Source organism: Falco cherrug, chromosome 11 (genome assembly GCF_023634085.1).
Source record: "Falco cherrug isolate bFalChe1 chromosome 11, bFalChe1.pri, whole genome shotgun sequence".
NCBI classification, from domain to species: domain Eukaryota; kingdom Metazoa; phylum Chordata; class Aves; order Falconiformes; family Falconidae; genus Falco; species Falco cherrug.
In genome coordinates, this window is record NC_073707.1 from 27,695,126 (window position 1) to 27,711,833 (window position 16,708).

General features: G+C 43.4%; 1 protein-coding gene across 2 annotated transcripts in view; it reads right to left on the reverse strand.

Moving 5' to 3' along the window:
* FNDC3B (fibronectin type III domain containing 3B) overlaps positions 1-16,708 on the reverse strand; it is a 209,607-nt gene that overhangs the window by 52,072 nt on the left and 140,827 nt on the right. For both annotated transcript variants that reach the window (XM_055723542.1, XM_055723543.1), the window contains exons 9-14: positions 15,231-15,290; positions 12,292-12,430; positions 11,903-11,956; positions 3,602-3,726; positions 822-996; positions 166-252 (exon numbers count right to left, since the gene is read on the reverse strand). In XM_055723542.1, coding sequence (XP_055579517.1) covers positions 166-252; positions 822-996; positions 3,602-3,726; positions 11,903-11,956; positions 12,292-12,430; positions 15,231-15,290 — 640 coding nt within the window. The remainder of the gene's footprint in view (positions 1-165; positions 253-821; positions 997-3,601; positions 3,727-11,902; positions 11,957-12,291; positions 12,431-15,230; positions 15,291-16,708) is intronic.

Here is a 16,708-nt window from a genome sequence, read left to right on the forward strand (position 1 = left end):
AAAAATGCAACTAACATTTAACAGTTTAATCTGTCAGGTCACAGTATAAAAGAAATTTCTGTTTGATGATCCAGTTTTGGAGGTAGTACTAAAGGGCCCTACCCCCTCCTGGAAAAAAAACAACATGGAAAATGCTATGCAATGACAACTGGAGAAAGATTTTACCCTGAATTTATACTGTGTGCTTCTTCTGAGATTCTTCACAGTACAGGCTTGCTCCTCTCCAGTGTACTTTGGGTGAAACACGCTGTCCTAGAGAAAACAAAACCAGCCAGTCTGAGGGAGGGCTCTGTATTACAGACTGCAGCTACAGCACGTTACAGCAAAGGGGCTTCACAGCCAAGTGCTTTTTACTATTTATTATCATCATTACTACTTCTACACTGCAAGGCTGCAATAATTTTCTTTTTAGAAGGATGTTGCAACCGAGCTGAGTAATACAATTTTGCTGTAAAATAAGCACAAACCCAATCGTGACAGTTTAAGATGTTACAGAAACAGAAGTGACTGGTGACAGAACATGAGCACACCAGACAGCAGCGAGGAGGACACAGCAGGCTGAACCTATTAAGGACAAGCTGCCCCGTACCTTGTAGACTCGTGTGAAGCTTTGTAAAGTCATCAAGGATGGCGGTACAGATTTTTAGAAAAGGATTCATAATTCTGCTGTGGAGCAGAACAAATCACACAGCTCTGTCTTGCCAAATACCCAGAACTCCTAAAAGACCCCCCCAAAGCAGCAACCCACCACTTTCTCAGTGATCTTGAATTAATAAATGAAAACTCGATCTAAGTACACTTTATAGTATCACAGTACTTACATTATCTTCTTCCTGAATTTCCAGGGTGTAGGAAATCACTTCCTCTGGTGTACATCCTTCTACTTTATTCCACTGCAATGAGATCCACGTAACACCAGCTCGAACAAGCCTTGGTGCAGAAGGGGTCTGAGGAATATTACCTGCAGTGTAGCATACCACCTCCTGGCTGTACCCACTGCACAGAGACAGAGAAGACGACAGTGGAAAAAAAACAAACCTCAGTGTATTTAGATTATTATTTCACATTTTCAAAAAATCTAGACAAAGTTAAAATTACCCAGGTGGGAAAGATGAGCACCCAGTTAGAAAACACCAGAACTAGTAGAAAAAAAAAAAAAGCAGGGTTTTATGTATCCTCACAGTCATTTTTACAGATCTCATCACAATAATATTGGAAAAAATAGTATTTGATTGCCTAAAAATATTAACTTACTATTAACTGTAAAGTAGAGGAAAATCTCATTTAATAATGGGGACCTAAGACATAAGAAAAAAAGCCCCAGGTGCTCCACTTTTAGGTGCTGAATTTAAGACGCAGTTTACACCTTTTACAAACTCAGCTTTCAGAGGTGTAGCTTAAATAGAAGTTGTACTCTAAGTGCTTCAGCAGATCTAGTTCCACCACTTCAGACATCCTCTTCCAAAGAAAGCAGGGAAATAATTTATCTAGTCATGACCATACATGTTCAGCATCATGTAAGAGCTGTCTGATGCAGGCACAGGTACCTTCCAGCCCTCCAGGCTGGCTCTACTCCTTTCCGACCTTCCCTGCCCAAACCTCTTTGCATTTTAAGCTGAGCTTAAATTTGCTCTTTTGCACAGCTCAGGTTGCAACCAGAGAGAACACTCCTGGCAGAGGAGATGAACACTTTCATCTTCTTTAAATCCCAGCACACGGTGCCTTGAAAACCTAATAAGCAGTTGTGTCAAGCAAGTGTAGGAAGAGTTCTCTTAATACCCCATGCAGAATATATTATGTACAACAGAAACTTAACAACAAAATTTAAAACGGACAGAATTTGCCAAATTCTCAGAAAGAGAACATCAGAACTCAACTGAAGGTAAGGTTCTTGCAAAATGTTTTGTTTCCAAAGTACAAATGTACTTTGTTCCTTGAAGTAATAGCAGGAATTTAATATGCACTGAAAGCCACATCCCCTTTTTCTGAGTCATGTTTCTCAAAAATATTTGTTGTAATATTCTTGTATTTAAAAAAAGAATTTGAAAAAAAATCAACCTATAACTAACACCCAAATCAGACAAAAATCATCATAAATGGTAAGTCTACAAGCATTACAACTAACCAAAACCATCTTTCAACATGAAGTGTTAGATGACATTATCATGTCATAATTTCTATGTGCTGCCTATAAAAATAAGCCATGGGCTGTTGGTACTTATCTCATAGATTAACACAGAGCAGCTGACCATGAATACTGTTCTTCATTCACTCCCTCCTCAATAGCCAGGGGGGAAAAGAGAGAGAGAAGGAGGGTGAGAAAGAGAGAGAGAAGAACCAAATAAAACCCCAAACAAAAAGCAGGGGGAGGGTTGACGCATGCCCTAAACTATTTTAAAAATCTGGAATCTGGCAAAAAGAAGAGATGCCAAAACTGGGAACTTTGCACAAAACTGGCATCCCAATTCCAGCGACGCTCAGCAGCTCCAGCTGAAGCCTCTCTCCCCCAGCCCAAGCGTGATTTCATTAGGGAGGGAAGTAATGTCACAGCAAGTTGGCAAAAGGGACTCTGCACGCATGAACAGCCCCAGTGCATCTCAGAGGGAAAACACAGGAACATGAATAAAGAAACTTTTTAAAGCTATATATTACTGAGAGGTTTGTGTTTTGGAAGGGAGAACAATACAGGAATCTCCCTCAGCAAAACACATTGTAACATACCACTAGCGTTTCTTTTTCTGTCCTTCTTATTATAACGATTAGATCCTGTTTAGCTAAGAAGGACAATAAAAGCGTACACAAGAGCACTGGATGTTTAGCTTCTTCACAGCTAAACTTTTCCTGGCCTGCTTCCCTTCCGCGATCCCAGCAGCGACAGCCCCTGCAGCACCGTGTCTCCTCGGGTACACTGGCCCTCAGCTGTGCCGCATTTTAGCTCAGCACTCCCTGGCAGCTCCCAGAGGATTGCAATAAGCCTGATTGCTCATCATCTTCATGCGAGCTCCTCTGGTCAGGTGCAAAAGAAAGGAGAAGCTGAAACCCATCCTGCAGGGCCCTCGGGTGTGCCTGTTCTCTCCAGTCCCAGCTCTCTCGCCTGTCTTTCCCACCCCATCAACCAGTCCTGCAGAAGAAGGAAGGGACTGTGCTGCTGAAAAAAGACAGACAGGCTTTGCTTTAAACCAGAAAAATAAATATATCGGGATTCCTTTCAAAATCTGTAACTCAGCTTCCTCTTGCTTGTTTTTCTTGGTTCACCGAGATCCCTAGTGGGAATTTTACATAACAGATGTATTCTTTTTGTATTAGGAATAGACCACAGAACACCATTTAACACCTCAAAAGGAGCCTATCTTCTCAGGCTAACCTCATCGTGCTGAAGGTACACGCTGATTCCCTGGGAGGTGAACGATACCACCAGGGGAAGGTGCGACTTACCCTAAAGCATTAATAATAGAGCAAATGTCAGATATTTAACTCGAAACCAGAAAGAGAAAACACACACAGACACACACTCCCCTGATTCCTCTCAACACTGTCATTGATTGTTAAACTTTCCAACTACCACTTTTTCTCAACAAAGCCTGTAACCTGGGTAACTTACCTAGTACCGATGTCATTCTGAGCTGCTAAGCGGAAGGTGTAACCCAAAGCGGGACAAAGCTTAGTCAACTTGCAATGCTTCTGGCTTCCAAAGTAGCATTCTCTGAAACCACTGTTCCTCTTTCCCTAGAAAGAGAGAAATCTGTAATCGGACAGCTATGAAACAAAACCACGTGGTTCTTATTTAAAAAAAACAACGAGCTGTGAAATGATTTCAGAATTGGAGGCTTTCATCCAGGTGCTGTGCAAAGAAAGCTGTGCAAGCCACCGACAGCACCGCTATGCCACCTAACACAATACAGCTCAATTGTCAGTCTGCGGCCAGAACCCTCCTCTTTTCAGGTTATCATCTTCATGAGACGCATCTACAGCTTCAGCCATTCTGCTTGAAATGTAATTTCTCCTACTCATTAACAGAAAAGTACGCAAATTAAGGGCGAGATTCACCTCTGAGTTCAACCCTGTCAGAGGCACAGGAAAGCAGCAACCAGCATTTCTCGCAAGCGCCACCCTCCGTGCCTCCAACCCCACGCAAACCTCCGCCGGTCCTTCAGGAACGCTGCATCCCACAAGAGGGCTCCCGCTGCCCACGGACCAGCCCACCCAGCCCAGGGACAGCCCGGGTGCACCCCTCTCTTCAGCCCCCTCCCAGCCAAGGTGAAACAGATCCGCCCACCCTGGAGGAACGCTTAACATGCCAGGTTCTGCACCCACCCCACTGCTCAGGGCATGCAGTGAGGATGAGGAGGATTTATTGGGAAGCATGCAACTTGGGTACCAGAGGTAGGTTTATGGGAGCTTCGCGTCAGTGTGACTATGAGCCCTGACAAAACCAAGACAGGGCAGCAGCGAGAGAGGGTATCGAGACACCTCTCCAGTCCCCAAGACCTTCCTCAGGCACAGACCTGCACGGCGGGGCACAAGGACATTCAGAAGTTCTCTCCCTCCCCACCACGTTTAAACCAGAACAAAACCCTTCTCAATCCACCCCAATGCAGTATGCCCTGGCATAAAAACAAAGCCAAGCTTTTTGGGGGACAGAAGCCCCAAGACAACAGAGAATATCTGCTCTCATCCCATGTCACATGTGGGAAACGGTCGATTTGAAATCTTTCAGGAGAAAGGGCATGGATTGCTCAACTATCCATAAATATCTACCTCAGCTGAAGCAGTTTAAAGAAGTTTTCATTTCAATACCTGAATACAAAATGAATGGACATTTACATCACAAAGTACCCAAAAGCACACCAGAATAGAAACTTAGCAAAGCCCACCCATGCAGAGATAAGGTTATATCCATCTCTGCAACTTCTTCTGACTTAAGAGCTCTGCTACACTTTTTACTATTTTTGGTACCCGTCTCTGCGATTTTTAATTTTTATTTTATCTCAGCAAGATTAACATCTCCCCACAGACAAGGCTACTTTTTTCACCGGGAAAGATTTCACACAGGACAATTATTTATAGTGGTGTCCCTCGCTGCGGCCAACACCCTCACCTGCTGCTGCCTCCCTGGGCTCTGCCTGTCCTCCCACACACCGTTCTTCATGCTCAACACATTACTCCATCATCAAAGATCTCAAAAATGTCCGAATGGAACATCCATTTTTCACTGGCCCTTTCTCCAGCCCCTATTAATTTCCACTTCTTTTCACTCAGATTGCAACACAGAAGGGAGAACTCCATAAAATGTTTGTGGTAAAGCTCCTAAAATGTGTTTATCAAGCTAGGAACGATCATGCAGACCTCCAGCACGGCACAAGTTGAGAGTCCTGGAGAGACATTTAGCGCGGGCAAACAACTATGACTTATTTATGCAGTGTGATCCTACGCTTGTTCTAGGAATCTGGTTTTATACATAATCTTTTCAACTTCACCTACCTGCCCCAGCTGTAGCATTACTGTATGGCTCAAGTACACAAAGGGGAGGAATTGGAAAAGAATCACAAATCCTAAAGCAAAAGTCTTCTGCAAGTGACAAAACTTTTTCAGATCTAAAATCCCTAGATACAGAGTTATTAGAGGACAAGACTCCTTTTGGACAAAAGTAATGGGTCACCACACTTCCCAGCTCAGCAATAATGCATTTTAAATGCAGACTACACAAAACCTAATTAGTAATCTTATGTTTTAGCAAAATTTCTGTTCATCAGTGCAGGACTACTAAGAATAGATTTCCCCTCGCCCCAATGCAAACCCTCTTTTTTAGGTTCAGATGCATTAAGTAAATTTTTATCTTTTTGACAACTTCACTACCTGTAAAGCATTTGAAAACATTTAATTTCTTCTTGACTTCTGCTTAAGAATGTGGGGGTTTTTTTTAAAAATAATTTTCTAATGCTTTTTCTCCAAAAGAACCAAGTGACCAAATGCTAAGCATGTGGTTGATGAACAGATGAACAGTGATGGTCAGCTGAAGAGGAAGGTCATGAAAAATCTCACCTGGGGCACAATGCCTGAGCAGAGAGCAACGGGCCAGGGAAACTCCAGTTTGTCACACCGGCACGTTAAAACTTTGCAAAGATGGCCAAACATTTAAGTTACCTTTCACTTTATAACAGTACAAGCTCTGATACTGTATATATTTTTCTTCTACAACTGGTATTGTACACTGCCCAGACTCATTCAGAGACCAACTGGTATTCAAATTACTCAGACCGGCTGGTATTTTGGATTCTATTGGCACTAATTGGAGAGGCTGGCCGATATTTCTAATTATCCTGGCATTAATAGCCTGGAAATAGTCTCTCCGCTCCTTCTCTCCCAAGATTTATGAAAGCACTAATGCTGGCATAATTATAGACAGGAACAACTGGCAGGCTGGTACTGGCTGCCACCCAAGAGCCTTACAGCTTTCCCAGAATCCTTCTCCTATTCTTTGTACGCTCAGCATCCAAGTTTTAATCCTTTAAATAATGTTTCGTAAGTTGCTTAAAATACACTGTATCATTTCCACAAATATTTGTAATCCAGGCATTTCAGAGGGAGGGCACCACGTTGACTCCTTTGCTAGCCCTGCTTCCTCCAGCCTGCAGTCCCTGTTCTTCACCAGGACAACGCACACTGCGAGGATCATCAGGGCCTGCCTGAGGGAACAACAATTCAGCTCCACAAATCCATCAGAATTTGCACTATACTACAACACAGCATTTTAACACCATTTCTGAGAGTTTTGCCGGCTGTTCCAGCTACGGTTCAAGCTACACGCTCACTCAAAACAGGGTACTTCTGTTTCTCTTGGAGATTGTGTTATCGAGACAAGGGTTTTGACATTTTAAATGGGTTTTGTTGATCACATTCCCTGCAAACACACACGAAAGGAGGAACGGGCCACTGCAGGTGCAGCGGACACAGAAACAGAGCCCCCAGCCCTTCACAGGGCCTCGCTGCAAAAAGTCTGAGGAAAAGCTGCCAGCGTCAGACTTGCAACCAGGAGGCAAGATGGCAATCTGCTGCGGGCCACGCCAGCGCTGCTCCTGGGTTTGGTTCATATTGGCATTGAAAACCAACAGACTGATACTCAATCTGACACAAAGCTGCAGAGCAAACTGTCAACAATTACTGTAACACACCCTAATATCTCTGCAAAGCATTCACCGCGCAAGCTTATACAAGTAACTGAATCTTCTGTATACACAAACATTTAGAGGACAGCACAGGACCTACGAAACACCCTGAAAACATACACAAAGCTCAATTTTTTTCCAAGACTCTCCTCTTGCTGTCTCACAGGAGCGATACAGCCACAGAATGGATCAGAAGCCCAAGCGTGGAGCTCCATCCACCCGAATTCTGGTGGGCCATCACCAAGATGCATGGCCCAGATTTTCAGCTAGTATAAATGAGCATGTCTCTGCCAGACTCAAGATGTTTAAAACTTTGTGGCAGAACAAAATTATCTCCGTTTATCTAAATGTAACCATCCATCACCGAATCATTACATAGCGTGGCACTGTATCTGCCTCTCTCTTGAGCAAATTAAAATGAGGTGATTACTGGACGAGAATTAAAGCTGCTTTTGAGTTATATACAAAACAGCGACACACACTGCATGAGAGGGACGTCCTTGCCTCTGGCTCGGGAACAGTCCTCCACTTTCCCATAGAGAATGAATGGGATACTCCTGCTATCCACATGCACAAGAGAAACATTTATTTACTACCGCTTAATCACAGAATGAGCATTTCACATGTAATTAGTAACAAAGGCCTGATTCTTACAGCAGTGCCAGCGGCATTTATCAATGCAGTTACAGTTTACTGATTTTGATGAATGTTGGCATCCGCAGACAGCATCACCTCCTTCACAGTGATGTTTTCTGTTTGGTGTATTTTTAACGCTCTTTATTCGGATTAGCCTTTTGCTTACCCTGAACAACGAATCCTGGCACAACGTCACCAATTGACTAGTTCAGGTTTGTAGGTCCAAAGGGTTCAGGTTTGTGAAGTTCATAGGAAAAGAGCCAGAAGGTGGACATTTCCTTAATTACCAATTTTAACTGATTTTATTGCCAGACTGCTATTGCCATTCCCCACACCTGAAGTGCAGTCACGTTCAGATCCTACTGATTTTCAAAATACCCGAGATGAGGGGCTGAACCCACCCCCTCTGCAGTCAACGGGCACTTTGCTAGCCTACAGCCGATGTAACTAAGCGGCAATTTGGTGATCTGCTGTTATACTCTGCTGCTGAAAAATTAGCCTGTCCTCCATAGTTCACCAGGCATTTTAAGCAAAACCAAGTTTATTAGCAAGGCATCACAACTCTTAATTCAAAGACCTAAATCAGTACTGAGAAAGGAAGTATTTGAATTCTCTAGAAGTGTAACACCACTCACACTAAAAACCATTTAATCCAAACTGGGAGGGAAAAAAGACGGAAGAGCAGGAATAGCGTTGTCTGCTGGCTCCTCTATCTTCCAGAGTCTGCAGGTCAAGAAAAGCCCCAAAACTCAGAAGTGAAGCAGCAGCAGCTGGGTAGGACTGGCACAGTGACACATCAAGCAGTACAACCTTCCCTTCAGCAAAGTAGGTCAGACTACAACACGCCTAATTCCAACGAAGAAACCGAAGCAACTCATTTGTGTTTCAGCTGAAGCTCACCTCATGACGCCAGAGAAGGTTTTTCAAGTACGTATGAGCAACAGACAGCTAAACCAGAGAATGGGAACAGTATTGCATCTATTCTCGGCAAGACACAGTAAAATCAAATGAAAGACCAAACCTTGCTCCCAGTCCCTGGAGCGACCCTGCAGAGAAGGGGGGAGCCTGCGGGAGGTCGGCGCGGTGGCATGGGGCGCGCTGAGGAGCACTGCACCCAGGGTCCCTGGCAGACCCCCAGCACCCAGCTGGCTCTGCAGCGCCTCAGCCCTGGGGGAATCCCCAGCCACAGCCACGAAGAGATGAGATAGTGTCCTCACTACAATTTACAGCCTCACCTCATCCTAGAGCTGTAAAACACACCGCTTCTGCTGTCATTTCAGAGCAACGATTTATTTTTTTGCCTGTACAAGTGATGCCAGCTACACTCCTGGCTGTGTTTGGGATGCTACAAACTATGCCTCTGCCCTCTAAAACCAGGTGGAACTAAATGAGGTACTGCTGAGCATCTGACAGTCCGAGAGCTGAATTGACCCAGAGAGGGACAAACCGTCACCCACCGCGTGGCAACACGAAGGGGCTGCGGCTGGAGCCCCTCCCTTGGCAGCAGCAGGTGGCACAGCTCCAGCTGGGGGACCACGCCAGCATGCCTGGGGTACAGCCAGACACGCTCCCCAACCACCTCCACCACTCCCCACGGCTCCCGTGCTTGATGCCCATTTTGTTTCTATCGTTTGAGGCTGCAGCCCTTGCAAGACGGCTTTCCAGGATCTGCAGGTCGCCTGTGTAGCGAGGCTTTCCGTGGCTCACGGGCATGCTGTCCTTCCCTACCCAAGGGACTCAACTTCTCGAGGCAGACTGCCATTGTAGGCTGTTTTTCTAACTTGATCATCGGATAGATTTCTTGTTCTCCGCTCATGCAAAGCCCGCTCTGCTTTGCAGCCACAATTTAATTTCCTTCTGATTGCTGATTTTCCCGTGTTTATATTTTATTCTGTGCCCTGTAGCTAATGAATGTTGCTCTAGCTGAGATCTGGCAGAGCGCTTGCTGTTGTCTGGCAAGCGTTCTCCTCTTCCCTGATGTATTTATTTCTTGATTTCACCGGGACACAGTGTGGCATTGTAAAGAAGTCTGTGCTTTTCCTTACATGGCGTTTACACAACCAAGTGCAAGGGTACGGGGCACCGCATGTGAATTCACTTTTGTGCCTGGGTGCTGTGACCCCGGTAGCTCCCTGCACCCTGCCTCAGAGGCACACCTTGCAACGGCACATGAAAAAGTGAGCGGGACAGCCCGCTCAGCTCGCCATCACGGGTAGATGAGGCTCCTGCAGATGCAGGTGCAGCCAGTCTGCATCCTTTGACTTTTTCTTTACTAAGCCTTAATAACAAGTTTTAATTCAGCAACTGGAAGCTGCATTTCTGTCTCATATCAGAGGAAATTTTTTTTCGGAAAAGCTACACCTGTGGCATTAACTGTCCCACAACTGGACAACTACATTTCAGTCTTGTCAAACCACTGGAGATGTACCAAATGAATTTGTGCAGGACCATTATTCTTTCATCTTTGCTGGCAAGCTATCCACCAGGATCTCAGATTTCAGAATTGCTACTGAGAAAACAAGGTAATTAAAATAGATAAGACTACAGGAATCAGGATGCCTTCATTTTTCCCCATCGGTACGTGAGCTGGCCTAAACCAAACTACTTTTGCCCTGCGAAAAACAGACACCATAACAATCCTTTCTCAAGACAAACTCTAGGTATATATGCAGTATTAAAGGGTTTATAGGACAAAAGCATTTTAGAATTGCCTTACATACACCCAAAATTATGACTAGGCGCCATGTGGATGAAATAAATATCAAAAGTATTTGTGCTATATTAATGGTCTGTTGCTGGTTTTTCTTTTCAAAAGATCTTCTGTTGCTTCCCTTCCCTTTGCAGGCTGGAATCATTCACGTTTCCACTGCTTCACCATTCGGTGCTGTTACATCCCCATGGCTCCAGGTTACTGGAAGCCTTGTGAGAGATCACAACCGCCCAGTCAAGGTGTCACAGATGGTGTGACGGGATCATCCTGGCCTGTCCTTTGGCAGAAATGTTTTTTTCATCTCCTTTCCCAGACTTCACACTTCACTTTTTTTATTTTTCACTGACGACCTTTCCCCTCCCACTATACGGAGAGGGACAGCAAGCCATTCTGAAATTCGTTTTATTTTACTTCAGTGAGTTTCCCATCACGTAGACCCCGCTTGCTGGACACTGTGTATGACAAACGCTTGCACAGTGAGTGGTTCCAAACATCCAACATGTAGCAGAATGATCCGAGTACACGTTACATGAGATGATGGGAAACCATTCACATCAAAATACTCCCTTTGGAATATTACTTTTAGACTCCTAAAAACCTCAAGAGACTCTCCTCCGACTGTACAGCTCATCACCCTTTCACACTCTTCATTTCCTGACTCATCACATACACGTTACCCAAGCCTTTCCCACCAACTAATACTATTTTTTCCTTTAAAGATAATCTTCACTGACTCATGATTACTGCAGAAACAGGGCTTGCACAATGGGAAGGAGGCAGAAAGGAACTGGGGGATGGAGGGAGGACTCCTAGCCAGAACCACCTCCCGCAAATACTCCCCATCCCTTGCATTTACACTGCTCATGAACAATGTAAGGTATTTGGGACCGGGAACTCAGTTCCTTTTGTGCCTGGAAGGGGACTAATTGCCACTGTGTCAAGGGCACTGTTATTTTGAGCCTGAATACATTCTCTGTAGAAAGGGCTGCGAGATCATGACTCTTCTCCTTTGAGGCAGGAATAGGTTTTTATTCTGTGGCCAGAGAGCAGCCAGAAAAAAAAGAGACCATGAACAGAACTCCACGATACACCACAAGGAATTAAATAATAAGTAATGCTGATTAACAAAGAAAGTACACTAAATGAGGGATAAAAAGTTATATTTCAAGACCACAGAACCAGAACACTGTCTCTGCACAAAATACACTGAATGAAAAGTTCTCCCCCCACTGCCCCTTTCACCTTTCCAACCCTTTACCTAATGCCATCAGGATTTCATTTTCCTACTTCTACTTTCTGCTGTATTAAATTATTTTTCTTTACTCAGCAAATCCTTGTAAAGTCTGAGTGCCATTTATTCATGCCTTTATTTGAACTAGTTACTACTTACCTCATCCCACTCCAAAAGGTAGCTGGTGATTTTTGAACCATTATCAATGGGTGCCTACAAACAAAAACAAACAGAAGGGGATGTTGGGAAGAAGAGAAAACTAATTTTCCCCCAGGCAAATGAGTCCAGTTTAAAGTGAAACCAAAGCCTGGGGTTTGCACATAGCTTGGCAACCTCTTAACAAATACCGAGAAGAAGCTGGATGTAATGAAACACATACATTTTAAAAGTCAAGTCAGTGCACGGGGAGGCATTTGTCAGAGTACAACAAGTTCAAGTCTCTCACTGAAAAATTACTGTCTCAGCTTCCAATTATTTTCAACGGTCGTGCTCACTGTCAGTAAACTGTATTTTTCCCTGCTTTCTTGCCCAATCCAAGCATTACCTACCTTCCATTGTAAGGTTAAGGAGCTTTTGGTCCTGTGTGAGGGTTTGGGTGGGAAGGGACACTCTGGTGCTGAGCTGTGAGTGGTGAAGCTTACTGGCTCTGAGCAGGATCCCTTTACCGAGTTGTACATTGCATATACCCTGGAAACAACATCCAAGCGGGTTAGAAATTTGCCAACAGTTACAAGATGAGACAGCACTGCCCCAGCCACAATATTTGACTACCAAAGCATCCACGATACCCTCCACTAATGACAGATTTCTCACAGAGCAGGGGCTACCATTATTCTACTTCACTTGACAGAAGTATGCAAAAAAACCCCAACCACAGCAGAAGGGGAATATTACAGTGTTTTGTGCAAATACACCCATAGATCACCGAGTTACCATCTTTTCCTTCCACCGCTCTTTCCTTGCCCATTGCCAGACTTTCACATACTGTGCTAAAATCCCCTTCGCAATACAACAGAAAGTATGAACTCATGAGAAAAAGGTATAAACTTTAACGCCTGGCTTACACGTGATCCACGCATACCATGCTGAGTGGTGTAACCGCTTGTCTCCTTCCACGGCTACAAGCTTCTGCACAGCTTAGGTGCCAACACTTAGTGGACCTCCATGAATTGGAACTAACAGGAACATTGCTCTGACCAACTAAAAATCTTCAAAGCAAATTTGATTTCAGGCAAATCCTCTGCCTACCAGCACAGAGGGAGATATACAATACCAAATAATGTGGGAAAGCAAATACAGTATAGTTGAGCACTTCCTCACGAGGTGCTTTTCTCTGAAAAATTTGGGACGTTATTTTTTCTCCCTTCACATTTTCCATGCAGCGAAAGCGCAAACTGGAAGTCTCTTACTCAAAAAAACGTTCAAACCATGACCAGACGATGACCTCTGAGCTGGCTGTAGCTATTGTGTACTTGAATGCAGCGTTTAAGAAAGGGCAATTTCTAAATTTGCTTTCAGTAGATAAGAGAAATTTATGTACAATGGCCACCTATGTAGAATCAAACCTTTCAGGGCAGGTTCACAAGAACTGCTGCAGTGCTGTTTTACCCATCACCTGCTAGCAGTCAGAAGTGAAAACAAATGCAATTAATTAATTGACTCTGCACCTGGCAAGCAGTATGTACGTGTGCGGGAAAGCAACATAGTCAAGCATCAAACACACACCGTCGGGGAATACAACCATGCGAAAAAGAGCTTAACGAGCATTTTCTGCAAGTCACTCAAACACCGAGCACAGCCATCGCTGAAGGTACCAAAACGACACTACCTGAAGAAACGCAGGCAGCAGGTTCAGCGCAAACCAAGTTGTCCTGGCCGCCCAGGGCACAGCGGGGCAGGAGCGAGTGCAAGAGCTTGTCTGCGTGGAGACAAAGCCCTGAGAGATGCTGCCAAGGTCAAGGAGACCCAGGGCCATCTGCCAAGTAACTGTTGGCCCCATAAATTTCTTTACTTAACAGATTTATTTCTTTGCAGTCGTTAATACGTAATGCAGTTTCACTGAAGAAAAAAACCAAACTGTCATGGAAAGCCAACAACCAGCCTTTCCAGTGGCGGTTCCCTCCACTACCAACACGTGCTGCTGCTTTTTAAGTCTGACTTTTATATTTAGCGGTTATTGCTAACTGTTCACAAGTGATATATACATCTGGCAAACCTGCAGGAAGGTGGAGGGAGCTGTAGGTATGGAGGAAAGTCAGCCAGGACATGGGGCAAATACGCACAACACCCCTAAAAATCACAGAAGACCTCAATGCCACGCTGAGCATGGGGACCACTCTGCTCTTTGGGGCTGGATTTAAAAGTGATGCTCGACTGCTTACAGCAGGAAGCTCAGCAGTGTTATACAACTTTCTCCTCCTTGCTACCATCCGTTTACTGCTAGGGCTGGGACTACTGCCCAACCTGGGAGCCTGCGTCTTTCCCTTATTTACAAGAAGTCACTTCTGGTCCCATGCTTCTACTTGAAAAGTCCATTTCAGGGCTCCAATAGAAAGTATCCTTAAAAATAAAAAAAAAAGAAACTATAGTATCAGAGCAAGACAGACACATTTTGGTGTTGGTCTTTTTCACAGCTCAGAAGCAACGTGTTTGTTCTTCAGAGTTTTACAAACAGGAGCAGCCTTGATGTGAAAAACCTTGCCAAACCTAGCCCTTGGCTGGAGAAACAGAAGGAAACAACAGACAGGAGTGAAAGGATTTTTTTTTCTTTTAAAGGACATTGAGTGTAAGTGAACAGGATGTGAATTTGAAGCCTTGGTTAATAAGCAAAGTCTTTGAAAAAATGCAACGTGAGCAGGTAACACAGATGGTGTTAAAAACATCAGGGAGCAAAGCTGAGAATGTGTTAAGAGGTAACAAATGTGTAAAACATTTTTAGAATCAAAGAGAAATATGCTCTGAAAATACCAATGTAGGCCACTGAATTTTTTTTTTTTTTTTTAATAAATGCCTAAATGACTGTGGTCAGATGAATCCGTAATCAGTAGATTTACTTCACAAAGCAGAGTATTTATGAAGAAGCTGTGCTGGAGTACTTTCAGTGCTAGCACACCTATGTTACCATAACTAAAAAATGCCAGTTGATAGAGTCAAATTTTTAAGAAGCTTGAGGTATTCCACTTCCATACACAAGCGCTTCCAGGCCTGTTATACAGACAGACACACAGATACGGAGATGTCTTTTTTTCCTCTTGCTACAGCAATGACAACAACATGACAGAAAATGCATTATTGCTCAAAAAGCACTCTCATAACTTAAAGATAAAATCTATCAGAAAATATTACAAAGCCACTGAAAACATACCTGCAGAACTGACCATGAAATTCTTGAGCTACACCGTATAGTTAAGAAAAAAAGCTTTCACAATTATCCTCATATAATTGAGAAGTTTATATTTAAGTGACATTCACAGTCACACTAACTCACCTGACGTGATAATCTGTTGCTGGCCTAAGGTCTTTCAGGTTATACTCTAATTCTTCTCCACTGCAGGAAAAGAAGCCCAAACCCAACAAATCAGTAAGTTATGAAAAGCAGTATCACACTTAGCACAGCTAATCACTTCCCAGTGACAACTGACTCCCATGTATTATGGTTTGAAAGAAGAAAAAAAATCCCACCACATAAACCCAGTAGTAAACATATATACCAACAATTTGTCGACACACTTCATGTTTCTTTAACACTTCATAAAGCTCTGTATACATAGAAGTAGTTATAATCTCATTTTATATGCTAAGTTAGCTATACGGGTTTATTTCAATGCTATCATTACATTCTGATGATATTTGCAGAAAGCTCATTGTGTTTTTCAACCCTCCCAGAGCTGAGAAGAGCCAAACTGACACATTACTTTTGTACTTTCTGCACATTCATTCTTGCAAAATATATAAAGTGAGTCATTGAACTTCTGAGGAAAAAAGTACAGGTTTTGTACAAGCATTTCACTTAGTTGCTTTTTTTCCCAGAGCTGTGCTCTCTGAGAGGACCATGGCAAGGAGTCATTTCATGTCCCAACAGCTGGACCCAGATCTCTTTCAATACCAAGAAAAGTAAAAGCACAGTTTCAGACGTTTTTGGAAAAAACCCCAGCATATAATCTATTAATTTCAAATGGAGCCAACATAGTTAGGGCTATTATTTTTCATTTTGGCTCATTTGCTGGTAAATGAGCACTAGACTCAGTTACGCGGTGCCAGTTCTGTGAAGATTAAGGTACAGATCAGCGTTTAATAAGTAATAGTCATCTCATGGAAGTGCTCAGCTGTTCATGATTTTATAAAAATATGGGAAAAGACATTTCTCAATTCTACATAAAGAAATATTTCATAACTAGCTGGTCAAATACAGGGAGATGTCTCAAAATCAAGAGAACAAAATCCATCAGAAAGCACATGCCTGCTGGGCTGCCAGAAATCCACTGAAAAACCTTCTTTTTTTCATACAATCCAATCCTCTGCAAATTCAGTTTTTTTCCCTCTGAAATGAGTGCACCTCCTTGCAAAGACAATGTATTCAACATATTGCAGACTTTTTGCCTATAGTAATAATGATTACTGCTGCTCATGACAGAGCGTACAGCATTAAGTTAATGGCTGTACTCTGGCCAGAAGCAGGAGACGAATTATTACTAGCAGCTTTAAAACAGATGCACAACATTTCATAACCAGGAGAAAATGTGCAGCCGTCACACCAACAAGCACAAGTAGTACTAGAAAGTGTCCTTCCCGTTTTAACAGCCCAGCAGCACATATTAACCTACAGAGATGCCCACGCTGGCTCACAAACAGCTAGCGCAAATACTAAAAGAAAAAAATTAATAATAATCAGGCAGCATTTTCCTGGTTAATATGCTCGTTTTACATTACCCAAGACAGTTCACACAGATCTGCCTCTAGCACACC